Source organism: Macrobrachium nipponense, chromosome 3 (genome assembly GCF_015104395.2).
Source record: "Macrobrachium nipponense isolate FS-2020 chromosome 3, ASM1510439v2, whole genome shotgun sequence".
NCBI classification, from domain to species: Eukaryota; Metazoa; Arthropoda; class Malacostraca; order Decapoda; family Palaemonidae; genus Macrobrachium; species Macrobrachium nipponense.
The window spans coordinates 81,108,652-81,122,625 of NC_087202.1; the positions used below are offsets into that span (position 1 = coordinate 81,108,652).

At 43.0% G+C, this 13,974-nt stretch overlaps 1 protein-coding gene across 4 annotated transcripts in view; it reads left to right on the top strand.

Moving 5' to 3' along the window:
* Window positions 1-361: 361 nt before the first annotated feature.
* Window positions 362-13,974, top strand: part of LOC135221849 (zinc finger protein 141-like) — a 54,885-nt gene continuing 41,272 nt past the window's right edge. The window contains exons 1-4 of one of the 4 annotated variants that reach the window (XM_064259778.1): window positions 362-606; window positions 2,591-2,714; window positions 3,730-3,861; window positions 13,498-13,566. In XM_064259778.1, the coding sequence (XP_064115848.1) occupies window positions 475-606; window positions 2,591-2,714; window positions 3,730-3,861; window positions 13,498-13,566 (457 nt within the window). In that variant the 5' untranslated portion in view covers window positions 362-474. The other 3 variants (XM_064259777.1, XM_064259776.1, XM_064259779.1) reach the window with 3 other exon arrangements.

The window sequence follows — 13,974 nt, forward strand, 5'->3', positions numbered from 1 at the left end:
ATCCGGAAGGGACGAAGGAGGAGCTGAAGAAGAAAATAAAATCACTGCGGACGAGCTTCCGAAAAGAATTAAAAAAAATAAAAGTTCTTGAAAACATCGGGTTTACTAATTCTGTTCATTTAATAAAGGAGCATGACAAAATCGTTCACGACACAAATACCATTGCTGGGCCCACTTTCGTTTCTGTGTGCTCTTCAACGCTAAGCCAAGAGCCAACGCTGTATATGCATCCATGATGACACTCAGGAGCAAAATGGAAATTTGATGAGAAGTTTGAGCGTGTAGGGCGAACGTCAAACCGTCAAATAATTTGACATAAAATAATTTAACCAAAAATTTGAGCGTGTGTGGGCCGCTTTACTCTCGAGTCAGATCCAGCATCCAGTCCAGATCTCTTACTGGAAGAGAAGAAGAAGATGATGCCAAGGGAAGAAAGATCCGCGAAATAAGTATGATTTATTCAACCTCGCAAACATGGGTTCTTCGTTTGACCAAATAGATCGCCTATGCAGGCTCTGCGGCACGGAGAGTCAAGACCTAATACATTTATTCGAAAATCAATGCGGAGAGAGGAATTTGGTGGCAATTATCAAGAAATACGTGAGGGTGATTGTGAGTGTGAAGTTTTTTGTACACCCTGTATTTGTTTTGGTCTGTCTTTGACTGATGTGGGTTTGTTTATGGTTGAAGGTCGTAAACATGAATGTTAATTTATGTTCACTTAATTTCATGGTAATGATGTCATTCTTTAATTTCAGACTCACTACTTGTATTTTTTAAAGACTTAAAGGCTAAATAAACTAAGGTCAGAGACTGTATAGGTACACGGATGCAACGTAACATCGTAACCTCTATACTAGCCTACCTACCTACCTTACTAGCTAGCTAATTGGGAGGCTCTCTCTTGTTTTTGTTTTTTGCCATCAGTGCTCCTCATGCTGTGCCCTGTAGGCATTATAATTACTGTTCTTTGCAGCGTCCCTTCCTTATACCACCAGCTGCAACTCCATTCCTTTTACTGTGCCTCCTTTCATATTTAGGTATAGGTAGCCTAGGCTATTTCTTCCATTTTACTTTCCTCGTCTTGTACTAACAATTGGTTCCTCCCACTATACATCTTTCAAACCATTTACTGTCAATTTTCATTTCAGCACAGAATGACCTCATAGGTAGGTCCCAGTGCTTGGCCTTTGGCCTAAACCCTATATTCAAGTCTACTAGTAGTATTCTATTCAATTCTATAGCTGGCATACTAGGATAAATGACTGAATGGCGACATAGTAGCGGCCACCTCTCTCGGAACATGGCCACTTCCCGTAAAAGCGCTTGAATTAGATGCCATTATTTCGTAATTTGGGAGAAAACGCCTACTTCAAGAGGAGCGTAGAAATCTCATCTCGGCATGCTACCTGGATAGGCCACAACTCTTGACAGATGCTTATGGCAGTGAATTCAAGTACTTTTTTGGGAAGGTGACCACATTCTGGGATTGGTGGCCACTATGTCGCTGCTCGGTCATTTACCCTATGTATATATATATATGTATATGTATATGTATGGGCTATATAAATCAACGTTGTATAATACTGTCTTGAAAAATAGTGGGTTTGCTAATCTTGACACGATCCAGCCCCTTTATGGATAAAGCTGAAGATGGCTACTGTGCCCCTCTAGTTCAGTAACTATCTGCTTACTTGTAAATTGCCAACCATGTTTATTCTTAGTCCCAACTCCTTGGGGAAGATTTTAAACAAACAAAAGGCTGTAAATATCATGAACACAAACAAAAGGCATAAACATAAACAAAAATACAAGCAAAAGGTGGCAAATATGTTTGCTGACTGGCAAGAACTAGGGTGCTGTTGTAGCCTTGCCTAAAAGCAAATTAAAAACACTTCAGCAGGACTACTTCCTATCGAAAACTTCCTGTAACCTAACCTTTTCTAGGGTGTTGCACCTCAACCTTGCCTGGATCCTCCCAACATTACATCAAATACCTATATCATACCTCCAGAATTTATAGAGATGAAAACAATGAAAAATACAAATATAATTTTTATTTGGTAGTCCAGAAATAAGAAAATAGGAATGTAGAAAAAACCACTGGTTTAGCTGGATGATGGGGCTAGCATTGTCATCTTACAGAAATACACACTTTCTGTGAGACTGCCTCTTCCAAATCAGCATTGAAACTTACGGTCCATTTCTTCTTAAAACAACACTTGGTCAGCCAATCCACAAGCAGCCCCCTTCCAAATGAGATATTAAAAAAAAATTACTTGGCTTACTTTATTCAAAATGACTGTATACTCAAATTCTTCAGTTATTAATACTATACGTATTCTTAGGATTCTTGCGATTGGTTTTATTGCTGGTGGGAGGTAATGGATGACTTCTGAGCAGGTAAATACATTTGATGAACATTTCAGCTAAGCATTTGGCATATAGTTTTTATTCCAGGAACTATAAAGACAATACTAGCACCATTAGCAATCTTAAGGGAGCCATACAAGATTACGTATAGGCAGTAGTTGTTCGCTAAGTTTTTCATATGATTTTTAATCCAACCATTGTAAATTTGAACTTGCAGGTTAGTAATCGTGATGCTTTACCTCATCATGTGTGTGGTCCTTGTGTTGCAAAATTGGATGAAGTGGTTGAATTTGTGGACACCAGTTTGGCTACACAAGCAAAGTTCAGAAAACTTTTTGAAGGTATGTCAATTTCTTCACTTTTTGTAACAGGTTTTACCTTAACAAGAAACTTGCAGGAGGTACTGTTTGTGCCTATGTCAGTTACCAAGAAGTATCAAAGTGAATACAGTACATTCACTGGGTGTCTTTCTGATGATTAGTTTTTTTTTGTATTGGTTAAGATTTGGCTTTTTATGAGTACTAGTCCAAAAGTCAGGTTAAGAAGTACTGGTACATCTATTCTTCAGTAATGTCATTATCCTACTGCATGTGTAAACAAATTTCTCTCTAGAACATATTATTAACACTATTTATTGATGGGATGAGTATTCTTTGATAATCTGTTTAAAACGCCATATGATTAATGGGGGTTCAAAAGTTCTATATTTTAGCCGATTAAATGATTCTTTAGTGATTTTTAGTCATATCAACGGTTATTCCTATGTTTGTGAGGTTATTGTAGTCAGAATTGAGTTATGGTCATATAATATATTTTTTATAAAACACTGTAAAGTGATAAGATTTCCAGTATTTTTTATTCAAATATGGCTATTGTTCTGTTGAAATTTGCTATGGGATAGACTTAAAGTTAGACTGTTACCTTATCTCATATATGTATCATTCATAGCTTGAAATAATATTTCTGCTTTTTGGGGGGCAAAAGTTCTTTTTTGTCTTTAAGTAACAATGATTTATAGAGTCCTATCCTGAGCTTTGTTGATAATCCTATACTGATTTTATTTCATGAAATAAACTGTAGTAAGATTTATTTTGTTTTGGAAAATGTTTAAGTGATTTTTGCAAATTTTGGTATTATTGTGAACATTTATGTCTTGTTCAGGTCTCTGAGTTTATATCAGATTTTTCTTGTAAGACTTTCAGGAGTCTTGCAGCATTAGTAGCCTTATCATACTTCAGTATGTATATAGTTTATCTTCAGAATAATAATATGTAATAATAATAATAGTGATAATAATGATAATGATAATAATATATAATGTACTTATGTGAATATTATTAACCTTATTTTTCTCAGCTGATAACGCATCAGGTAACAAAGTTAAGTTGAGTGAAGACCGCCTTTATGAAATCATTCAAGATGTCAAGGTTGAACTTAAAGAAACAGAGGATGATGCCATTGATGATGACCTTGACAGTGAAGATTCCAGTAAGTGGTGCAGTTCAAGTAATGAATTGATGTATTGTAAATTCCTTTTGTTAATTTCTCTTCGAAAGAACATTCTAAATTCTAGTGAGATTGTAGTACATAGTTGTTTTTAACTCAACCCATCCTTTTACAAGTGCCCAGGTTTCCAACTGTCAATCCTACATTTCACCTAATGTGTTCAAGATATGGCAAGAAATTTCCAGTTTTGTACATGAACTTCCCTGACAGATTATATACTTAGCATAGTCCTCCGACGTTCCGACAGAATTTTCAAATCTCGCGGCACACGCGACAGGTAGGTCAGGTGTCTACCTTACCCGCCGCTGGGTGGCGGATGTACGAACCACTCCCGTAAGCTTGTCAGATTTTTCTCTGTCGCGGGAACGATAACAACTGTTGTCGGTTCCTCTCGATAGTTTTTCGATTCTCGCTTGCCTGAGTTAATTTGGACTTCTTTTGGTGACGTATTCGCTTTGGTTGGCTGGCATACGCTGATTGTGGACCAGTTTGGATTTTGAGTTTGATTTTCTTTAACGATGTCTGATCTAGAATCGGTAGTTAAAACTTCGGTTTTGTTTAGGGTTTGCGTGAATGAAGGATGTAAGGTGAGGTTGCCGAAAGCTTCGGTAGACCCCCACACGGTTTGCATGAAATGCAGGGGGAATGAATGTGCTTTTGCTAACCCTTGTAATGAATGTAAGGATTGAATGAAGAAGAATATAAGGCTCTCTCTTCTTATGTTAGGAAGTTGGAACGTGATAGAGTGCGTAAGGCTTCCTCTAGAAGTTCTAGCAGATCTAGAATGAGTGAGTTGGATGTGGATCCTAATAGTACTAACGTAGAATTAGAACCTTCTTCCCAAGTTGCAGCCCCGGCTCCCCGCACCGAAGCCGAAGATTCGCCTTCGGAGGCGGCAGCTCTGAAAGCCAAGAATCGTTCTATGGATCAGAAGATTCGTCAGTTGGAAGGTAAGGAGAGTGTTAGTGATCAGTGCAGTGTCCCCAGTTGTTGTGGAGGGTGCGTCTGACCGGCTCCTTAGTGCCTCTAGGCCTAGACCTCTTCCAGACTCCCAGTTCCAGTGGAGTAGGAAAGTCGAAAGCCGCAGGAGGGCTAGGGAGAGCCCCCACCGGTCAGGCGTCCCTCGGCAGATCCTGAAGTACGCTCCCAGGCTGCCTCGGATCGCTACAAGAAGGAGCTCCTACGCCAATGCTTCTCCTCTTCGTCGTCTCCCTCTCCGAAGAGAGGTTGGAACTCCCCGGATGCGTCGCGCCCGTTGAAGAGGGCTTGGAAGGCTCCTGCAGTCCTTTGGCTTCTAGTCCGGAGGTTTTCCCGGAAGAATCGTCGGTGGAGGCGAGAAACCCAAGAAATCCTGTGATCGTTCTTCTTCTCGCGCTCCGTGCTCGGCGCTGCTTCCGAGGAAGAACAAGAAGATTCTCCTACGAGAGTACTCGCGGGACTTCAAGCTCAGATCACGGCGCTAGCAGACTCTCTAGCAGTTAGATCGTAGGAAGAAGGACGTTTCTCTTCCGATCAAGAGATCTAGGCGCCGCTCTTCAGAGGATCGTTCTCCTTCATATGGGGAGGTTTCGTATGAAGGTGGGGGGCTTCGCGTGTTTGAGAGCCCTCGCTCGAGTGAGCGCCCCCTCGCTCGCGTGAGCGCCCTCGCTCGCCTGGCTCTCTTTCGATTTCAAGACGCCAAACATCGGTAGGACGCTCTATGGAGAAAGAAGTTTTTTCTCCAGATTGGATTCCCGCTTCCGGTAAGCGCACTGCACCTGCTCATCACGCGATTTCTTCAACTCCCTCGCGTGAAACTTCCTCCTCAGCAGCCTCAGAAATTCTAGAAGGCGCCTTATACAAGTAGGCGTTCTTCTTCCAGATGTCACTCTCCTCGAGTGTCGGATCGTGATTCTCTCCTGACAGGCATCTAGAGTCTGGTAGAGGTTCCGTGTGCATGATAGACGGCCTACTGTTAGCCGCTCCCCGCAAGGTAGGCGCCAAGAGCCTACTGCACATAGATCTCCTAGTAGGCGCTCGTCTCTTTTAAGGCGTCATACTCCTCCTGATTAATTCTCCTAGGGGCAGACAACAAGAGTCTTTCAAGCGCCCTTCTCCGTGTAGGCGCTCTCCCGCTTCTAGGCGCACTTCTCCTGACCGTTTGTCTCTGGTAGGCACCAGGAATCCCGGAAGCGCCCTTCTCCAAGTAGGCGCTCGTTAGTTTTGAAGCGCCCTTCTCCTGAATGTTTACCCGCTCTTGTTAGACGTCAAGAGTACTCGCAACGCAGCCTTCTCCTAGTAGGCGCATTTCGCCTTCCAGTCGGACTTCCGTTGATCGTTACGCAACTGGACAGGTATGGAGAGCCGCGCAAGCGCTCTGCTCTCGATAGGCGCTCTTCTCCTGGCAGCCGCTCGCCTCAGGATAGGCGCATAGAGTATAGTAGGCGCTCGCCTCCTCGTAAGCGCACCTGTTGGGATGTTTCCGAGGATTCTCGGAGTAGGAGCCCTACCTCTCCTTCGGCTGAGATTCCGTATACCTCGAAGAGGGAGTCTCATCGTAGACTTCCCAGATCTTCTCATCGTTCTCCAGTGGATGTGAACTCTTCTAAGGAGAGGGCGTTCTCCAACCTCTCGCTCAACTCCTGCTAGGATCCCTTCGTCACCTAAGGATCTTCCGCGCTCGCCTCGACAAGACGTCCTAGAAGGTTCGGATGAGGAACCGAACACTTCTGCTGCTGTCTCTTCTTACAAGAAGCTTACAGAGCTACTTTTACAAGTTTTTGGGGATTCCCTTACGCCTACGGCTCCTCCTCTCCTCACTCACTTTTTTTCAACGGCGAAGACAGCGAAGAGTTCTTCTTGTGTAGGATGAAGCCAACTCTTTCTATGAAGAAGGCACTGAGGAGTTTTGGTTCCTGGATGGCTTCCAAAGAAGAAGCGGGGAAAACGACTGTTCGCTTTTCCTCCTTCGAAGTTATTCCAGTACGCGCTGGTTTCTGGTACGAAACAGGAGAGCCCTTAGGATTGGGTCTACCGTCTTCGGCTGATTCGGATTTTTCGGCACTGGTAGATTCGACAAGGAGAACTGCCCTTAACTCTGCTAAGACGACTTGGGCAATGAATGAATTGGATCATTTGCTCAAAGGTATGTTTAGAGTGCTAGAAGTATTTAACTTCCTTGATTGGTCGTTGGGAGTCCTAGCCAAGAAAATTGAAGTGCCAGAGTCAATTTCGCCAGAAGATCTTATGTGTGTTTTGTCTTGTATGGACAAGTCGGTAAGAGACGGAGCGAGTGAAATCGCCTCCCTTTATGGGGCCGGGATCGTGAAGAAGAGGTCGGTTTATTGTTCCTTCTTAACGAAGTCGGTCTCCCATGCTCAGAGGTCTTCTTTGCTGTTTGCTTCCTCTGTCTACTCAGTTGTTCCCGAAACATCGAGTGCAGGACATTTCGAGGTCACTTTCGGCCAAAGCCACCCAGGACCTTTTGGCACAGTCGGCAAGGAAACCTCGCCCTTCCTTCCCTACCAAGGCTAAGAAGGAAAAGGCAAGTGTTCGAGAAACCCTTTCGAGGGGCATCTTCATCAAGACCTCTACGTTTAGAGGTCGTAGACCTTCAAGAAGGGGTAAGACTTTCGCCAAGTCTGTTAAAGCCCCCAAAATAACTTGCAAGTCCTTCAATCAACGGTGGGCGCCAGACTCTTAGAGTTTGCAGAAAGTCTGGGCCCAAAAAGGGGCGGATCCTTGGACCCTTTCTATTTTGAGGAGAGGTTACCTCATCCCTTTCGTCGAAAGACCTCCCTTGACGACCATCCCAAGGGAACTGACGGCCAGGTACAGAGACCCCATCATGAATCAAGCTCTCCATCTAGCAGTAGATCAGATGCTGGAGAAGGGGGCTATCGAACTAGTGACAGACCATCATCATGGGCTTTACAACCGCCTTTTCCTAGTTCCGAAGTTCCTCAGGGGGATGGAGACCGGTGTTGGATGTAAGCGCCCTGAACTTCTTCGTAGAAAAGAAGAAGTTCACGATGGAAACGCCTTCATCAGTGCTGGCAGCACTTCGTCCAGGGGACTGGATGGTTTCCTTGGATTTACAGGACGCTTACTTCCACGTACCGATCCATCCTTCCTCGAGGAAGTTTCTCAGATTCATGATGGGGGGGAAAATTTTTCAGTTCAGGGCTCTGTGTTTCGGCCTCTCGACGGCCCCATCAAGTGTTCACGGGGATTTGAGGAATGGCTCAATGGCTTCATTTGAAAGGGGTGAGGATATCCATGTACCTCGACGATTGGCTAATAAGGGCCAATTCAGAAGATCGTTGTTTGAAGGACTTACAAGTAACTTTAGAATTGACGAAGGCTTTGGGACTTCTCGTCAATTTCAAGAAGTCATCACTAATTCCCGAGCAAGAGTGTGTGTATCTCGGGATACAGATGAACTCTCTGAGTTTTCGGGCTTTTCCCTCGCAGGAAAGGATAGCCCGAGGATTCGAGAGAGTAACAACCTTCTTAGGGAAAGAAGTATGCACAGTGAGGGAGTGGGATGAGTCTGCTGGGGACGCTCTCCTCTCTGGAGCAATTCGTTTCCCTAGGAAGGTTGCACCTGAGACCACTCCAATTCTTTCTTCATCGGAATTGGAGTCGTCGTTCTCAGGATTTGACGTTCTCCCTGTCGTTATCCCAGGACATCAAGAAACATCTCTTATGGTGGACAGATCCCAACCTCTTTGCGAAGGGACTGTCTCTTCAATCACAGACCCCCAACCTGGTGTTGTTCTCCGACGCGTCGGACATGGGGTGGGGTGCAACTCTGAACAGCGAAGTGTCAGGTACCTGGGTGGGGGACCAGGTAGCCTGGCACATCAACAGAAAGGAGTTGATGGCTGTGTGGTTGGCTCTGAAGGCTTTCGAGCCCAAAGTCAGAAGATCGGTAGTGCAGGTCAACGCGGGACAACACTACAGCTCTGGCATACATCAGGAAACGGGGGAGGGGGGGACGCATTCCTTCTCCCTGTACGAGACAGCAAGAGACCTTCTTCTGTGGGCAGAAAGAAAGAGGAATCAAGCTTCTCACCAGGTTCGTGCAGGGAGAAAGGAATGTAAGAGCAGATCTCCTCAGCAGGAAAGATCAGGTCCTTCCCACAGAGTGGGACCCTTCATCTGGATGTATGCCAGAGACCTGTGGAAGTTATGGGGCAGGCCACACATAGACCTCTTTGCCACGTCAAAGAACAAGAGCTGGATCCTTACTGCTCTCCGATATCGGATCCAGAGGCAGTAGCAATAGATGCTCTTCTTCTAGACTGGAACGGACTCGACGTCTACGCGTTTCCCCCTTCAAGATCCTGGGGCTAACCATCAAGAAGTTCGTAGAGTCCGATTCAACGAGAATGACCTTAATCGCTCCCTTTTGGCCGGCCAAGAATGGTTCACAGAGGTACTGGAATGGTTGGTGGACCTTCCAAGATCGCTCCCGCTAAGGAGCGATCTACTCAGACAACCCCACTTCGACAGGTACCACAAAAATCTCCTCGCTCTCAGTCTGACTGGTTTCAGACTGTCCAAAGTTTGGTCAGAGCGAAAGGCTTTTTCAGCAACAGCTGCTAAAGCAATCGCAAGAAGCGAGGAGGACCTTCCACCTTGCGTGTATACCAGTCAAAGTGGGATGTCTTCAGACGTTGGTGCAAGAGGAAGAACATTTCCTCTTCCAGTACCTCTGTGACCCAAATTGCGGATTTCCTTATTTTTTTTCCTCAAAGAAGAATGTCATCTGGTTGTGTCAACTATTAAGGGGATACCGCAGTATGTTGGCGGCGGTATTTCGGCATAGAGGCTTAAATATATCCGATGATAAGGACCTGCATGATCTTATTAGATCATTTGAAACCATTAAGCGTCCTCATAGTACCGAACTGGAATCTACGACGTAGTCCTACAATTCCTTGGATCGTCTAGATTCGAACCTCCTGGCTTAGCCTCTTTCAAGGATTTGACGAAGAAGGCTATCTTCCTTTGGCCCTAGCTACAGCTAAGAGAGTGAGTGAGCTCCAAGCTATTGAGGGCAATGTAGGGTTTAAGGAAGATTCTATGGTGTGTTCATTTCTTCCAAGTTTCCTGGCAAAGAATGAAAACCCATCACGCCCTTGGCCCAGGAGCTTTGAAGTTCGTAGTTTATCTTTTCTAGTAGGGGAAGAGCCTGAAAGAACTCTTTGCCCTATGAGAATTAATGATGTATTTCCTTAAGAGGAAGGAACAACTTAAGGCTAATCAAGATGTGCTTTGGTGCTCCGTAAAGGACCCCACTCGGCCCATGTCGAAGAATGCTCTTTCCTTTTTTCTGAGAAGCCTTATTACAGAGGCACATGTTGCCTGTAAGGAAGATCATTTTAGACTACTGAAAGTGAAAGCTCACGAGGTGAGAGCCATCGCAACTTCGCTTGCATTCAGAAAAAATATGTCTGTGCGGAACTTGATGGAGGCGACTTTTTGGAGATGCAAATCGGTTTTTCGCAAACCACTACCTACTTGATGTAAAAAATCACATATGATAAATGCTTCGCCTTGGGTCCTTTCGTATCGGCGGATTCGGTGCTGGGGCAGGGAGCTGAAACTTATCCTCGTGTAAATTTTTATGATGGTTTACCCTATATTTAATATTGTTGTTTTTTGGTTGTCTGAAAGAGGTTGCAGGAGGCACCTCTTTTTGTCGTAATATTAACCCTTTGTATTTTGGTTAGGTGGTCTGGTGGGTTTTGGGGACTCCTTGCAGAGGTTAGTTGGTAAGGATCTGTTAGGTAAGCGGACAAGGTCCCTCTAACAGCATCCGACTTGGATTCTACCACAATAGGGGATCACATATCCCCAGTGGTAGATCCGAGAGTCTTTCAGCATCAGGTCACGGCCTAGCTGTAGCTCTCCAGGCAATGCAGACTCAGAGATAGTATCTATGAAGTCTTCATCCTGAAAAGGTGAGAACCAAGGTTTTTATATCCTACAACATTAGTTGTTTCCCGTCTTACCTGTATTATTGAGCTGTCTCTTACCCTCCACCAAGGGTGCCAATCAGCTAAGTATATATCTGTCAGGGAAGTTCATGTACAAAAATGATATTGTTAAACTACAATAAAGTTTTGTACATACTTACCTGGCAGATATATACGATTTAATGGCCCACCCAGCCTCCCCTCAGGAGACAGGTGGAAGAGAAAAATCTGACAAGCTTACGGGAGTGGGTTCGTACATCCGCCACCCAGCGGCGGGTAAGGTAGACCACCTGACCTACCTGTCGCGTGTGCCGCGAGATTTGAAATTCTGTCGGGAACGTTGGAGACTATAGCTAAGTATATATCTGCCAGGTAGTATGTACAAAACTTTATTGTAGTTTAACAATATCATTTTTGGAACTATGTTTGTAGGGGTACTACCCCTCATCCTTTTGCTGTCTACTCTTACTGGGAGGGGCAGTTCATTGACAAGCATAGAAAGCTGTCTGTTTGGGTATCAGCAACATGTAATCTCCACAAACTTTTGAGGACTTTTTCATTTAAGGATTTACTCAAGTTTTCTGCCAGCCTTGGCTAGATAGACTAGACATTTTTTGGATGTTTAAAGGTAAATCATGGCTTTCAGTATTCCATAAGACAGGGATCACCTTGGTTAGATGTCAGATAATTTTGTGTCATGTGCAAGTGGCTATTGTCCTCAAGTCTACTCCTCAGACCATTTCACATTCTATAGGAGCTGTCCGACACAGCAATTCAGGTGATTATCCCTCTATTTGCATCCAGATAACAATGCTCATATCTTTCCAGTATTATCAGATCTTGTAACCTTGTTTGCAAAAGATGTGTTTGGTGATGTCTTATTAATAGTGAAATCTTAGCCCAGACTGCTGTTTCTGCAAAACCAAAAGTAATCTCTACTATTGTTCACATAGAGGAAGTGATCATTGTCAGCTGTTCATTGGCACAGTTCTACCACATTACAAGTTTTAAGAGTACGTACATAGACATGCACTGTAGTGAGGTGCAATGGATGTTTCACAACTTTAGAGGATATATACTGGATACATACTGAAAGCTTGCTTTCAGTATATATCCATGATCCTTAGATGCTTACGGTATTTGCCGGTGTATAAGATGCACCCCCTCATAAGATGCACCCCTATGATGTAAATTTACACTCGCTTTTATGTTACTGCAGCAGGACACTAGGATAATGCTTGATATTGTTTACAAATAATTGCCAGGCTAACTGCCTACATATCATAAGCAATTTTTCATAAGTTTGTTATTTGTGTATAATGAAATATTGAAAGCTTGCGGAATTATTACATACTAGTTACTTATCACAAATTTACGAAAAATTGCTCAAGATATGTCAGCAGTCAGCCCTTTGCTCAATGAGTTGATGTAAACAAAATCAAATCACCAAACTGGTGGCTTGTCACAGTAACACATAACCATTGTTTATTTATGGTAAATTTCATTTAGTTTCCTTGAAAGGCAAGTGTAAATTTACATATGATTTCATACTTTATATGAGTAACACAATTTTTGTTATACTAATTAAGGTAGGCTTATTTTTCAATGACGGCTTCATTGGATGCAGGGCAGTTTTTTGGTACATTAAAATAAAAAAGTGCATCTAATATGCTGGGAAATACAGTACCTACTCTCTTCCTTTGAGGAAATGGGAACAAAATATGTCTTCTACCAACTCAAGCAGTGACTATATGTGCTGGTTACTTGATGATGACTCTGGCAAGTATTCCTCTCTTAAAGTTGTGCCTGTCAATTTTTATCCCCTCCTGGCAGGTAAAGTTATCCAAGAAGGACTCATAAAAAATTCAAGCATCCTAGGTCATGAAGTTGGATTTGCACACTTGACTGGTGGCCACTGAACTAACATGTCTTTAGGGTAGTGATTGCTAGACATGCCAAATTCTTTATTTTCTGATTTTGGGTCAAATGGAAAAGGTTGGGGGGTCATATTAATTTTACCCTCTGACCCATATTCCTTTTAGCCTAAGATCATAGCATTCACTGTATAAGATCCCCATGTGGCTGATGGGGTCTTTATGATTTGTTTGATTTTTTGCAGGTATTTTGTGGTCCTGCTACATGGTGCCAGACCAACCTATGACCCCATATTTGTACAGAGAGGATCTGATTTCCTAACCTCATTCAGAAGGTTGTTGACCTTTGTGCCTTGGTTATAATTTATTTTACTTACAACAGGAAAACCTGGTTACCTAAATAGCCCATATAAACTGGTTGAGTTAGGTTTAACAAATAATATTTTTAAGACTGAAATATATTTTTCGACATATACCTACCATCATTGCTTTTTTCTTGGCACCACACCTCTTTTAGTAAGTAGAAAATGCAGGGAGTTACCTTACCACTATTATTGCAAAAGGCACTGCTTGGAGGAATAGTGTGCCAAGTGATAGTCATCTTTCTTTTTATGTCAGGGGAACTGTGTATCACAGAATTAGGCACCTATAAACTGATGGGGTTTGTATTAGAAATTATGTAGATTCTAATTTTGAAAATCTCATTTTCTGGGTTTCATGAAGTGGTATAAATATGGGCTGTTTTTGTGGTATGATAATCATGGGATACTTTTCTCCAGGTCCACGTTCTTACAAGAGGCGGGCTGCTAGTGCACGTATGGTGAGAGGACGCAAGAAGCCTGTGAAAGGTAATGTACCACTGAATAAATGTTTAACTGAACTCTGTTTAAATAGCACACAAAATTTACTAGTGATATGTAGCATAGCACACTCAGTAGTAACTCAAAAGAAACACTATTCATGTTTGGTGGTAGGTTACTAATTACATCAGGCGACTTGGATAAATACTGACTAAGCAGTTAGAGAAAAGATGAACAGTACAGAATTGGCCTGTATTTGTGCTGTAAATCAGATTCTTTATATACAATACATTTATATGCAAGGTACAAAGAGAAGATAGAATAAAGGTTATAGTATATTTTACAGTGGTACCATAAGACACACTAAGTACAGTATGACAAAGTATTTGTTGGTGAACAGTGTCACAAGGCCAATTAAATAAACTTTTTCTCTTCAGATGAGAGGTAAACAGGCAA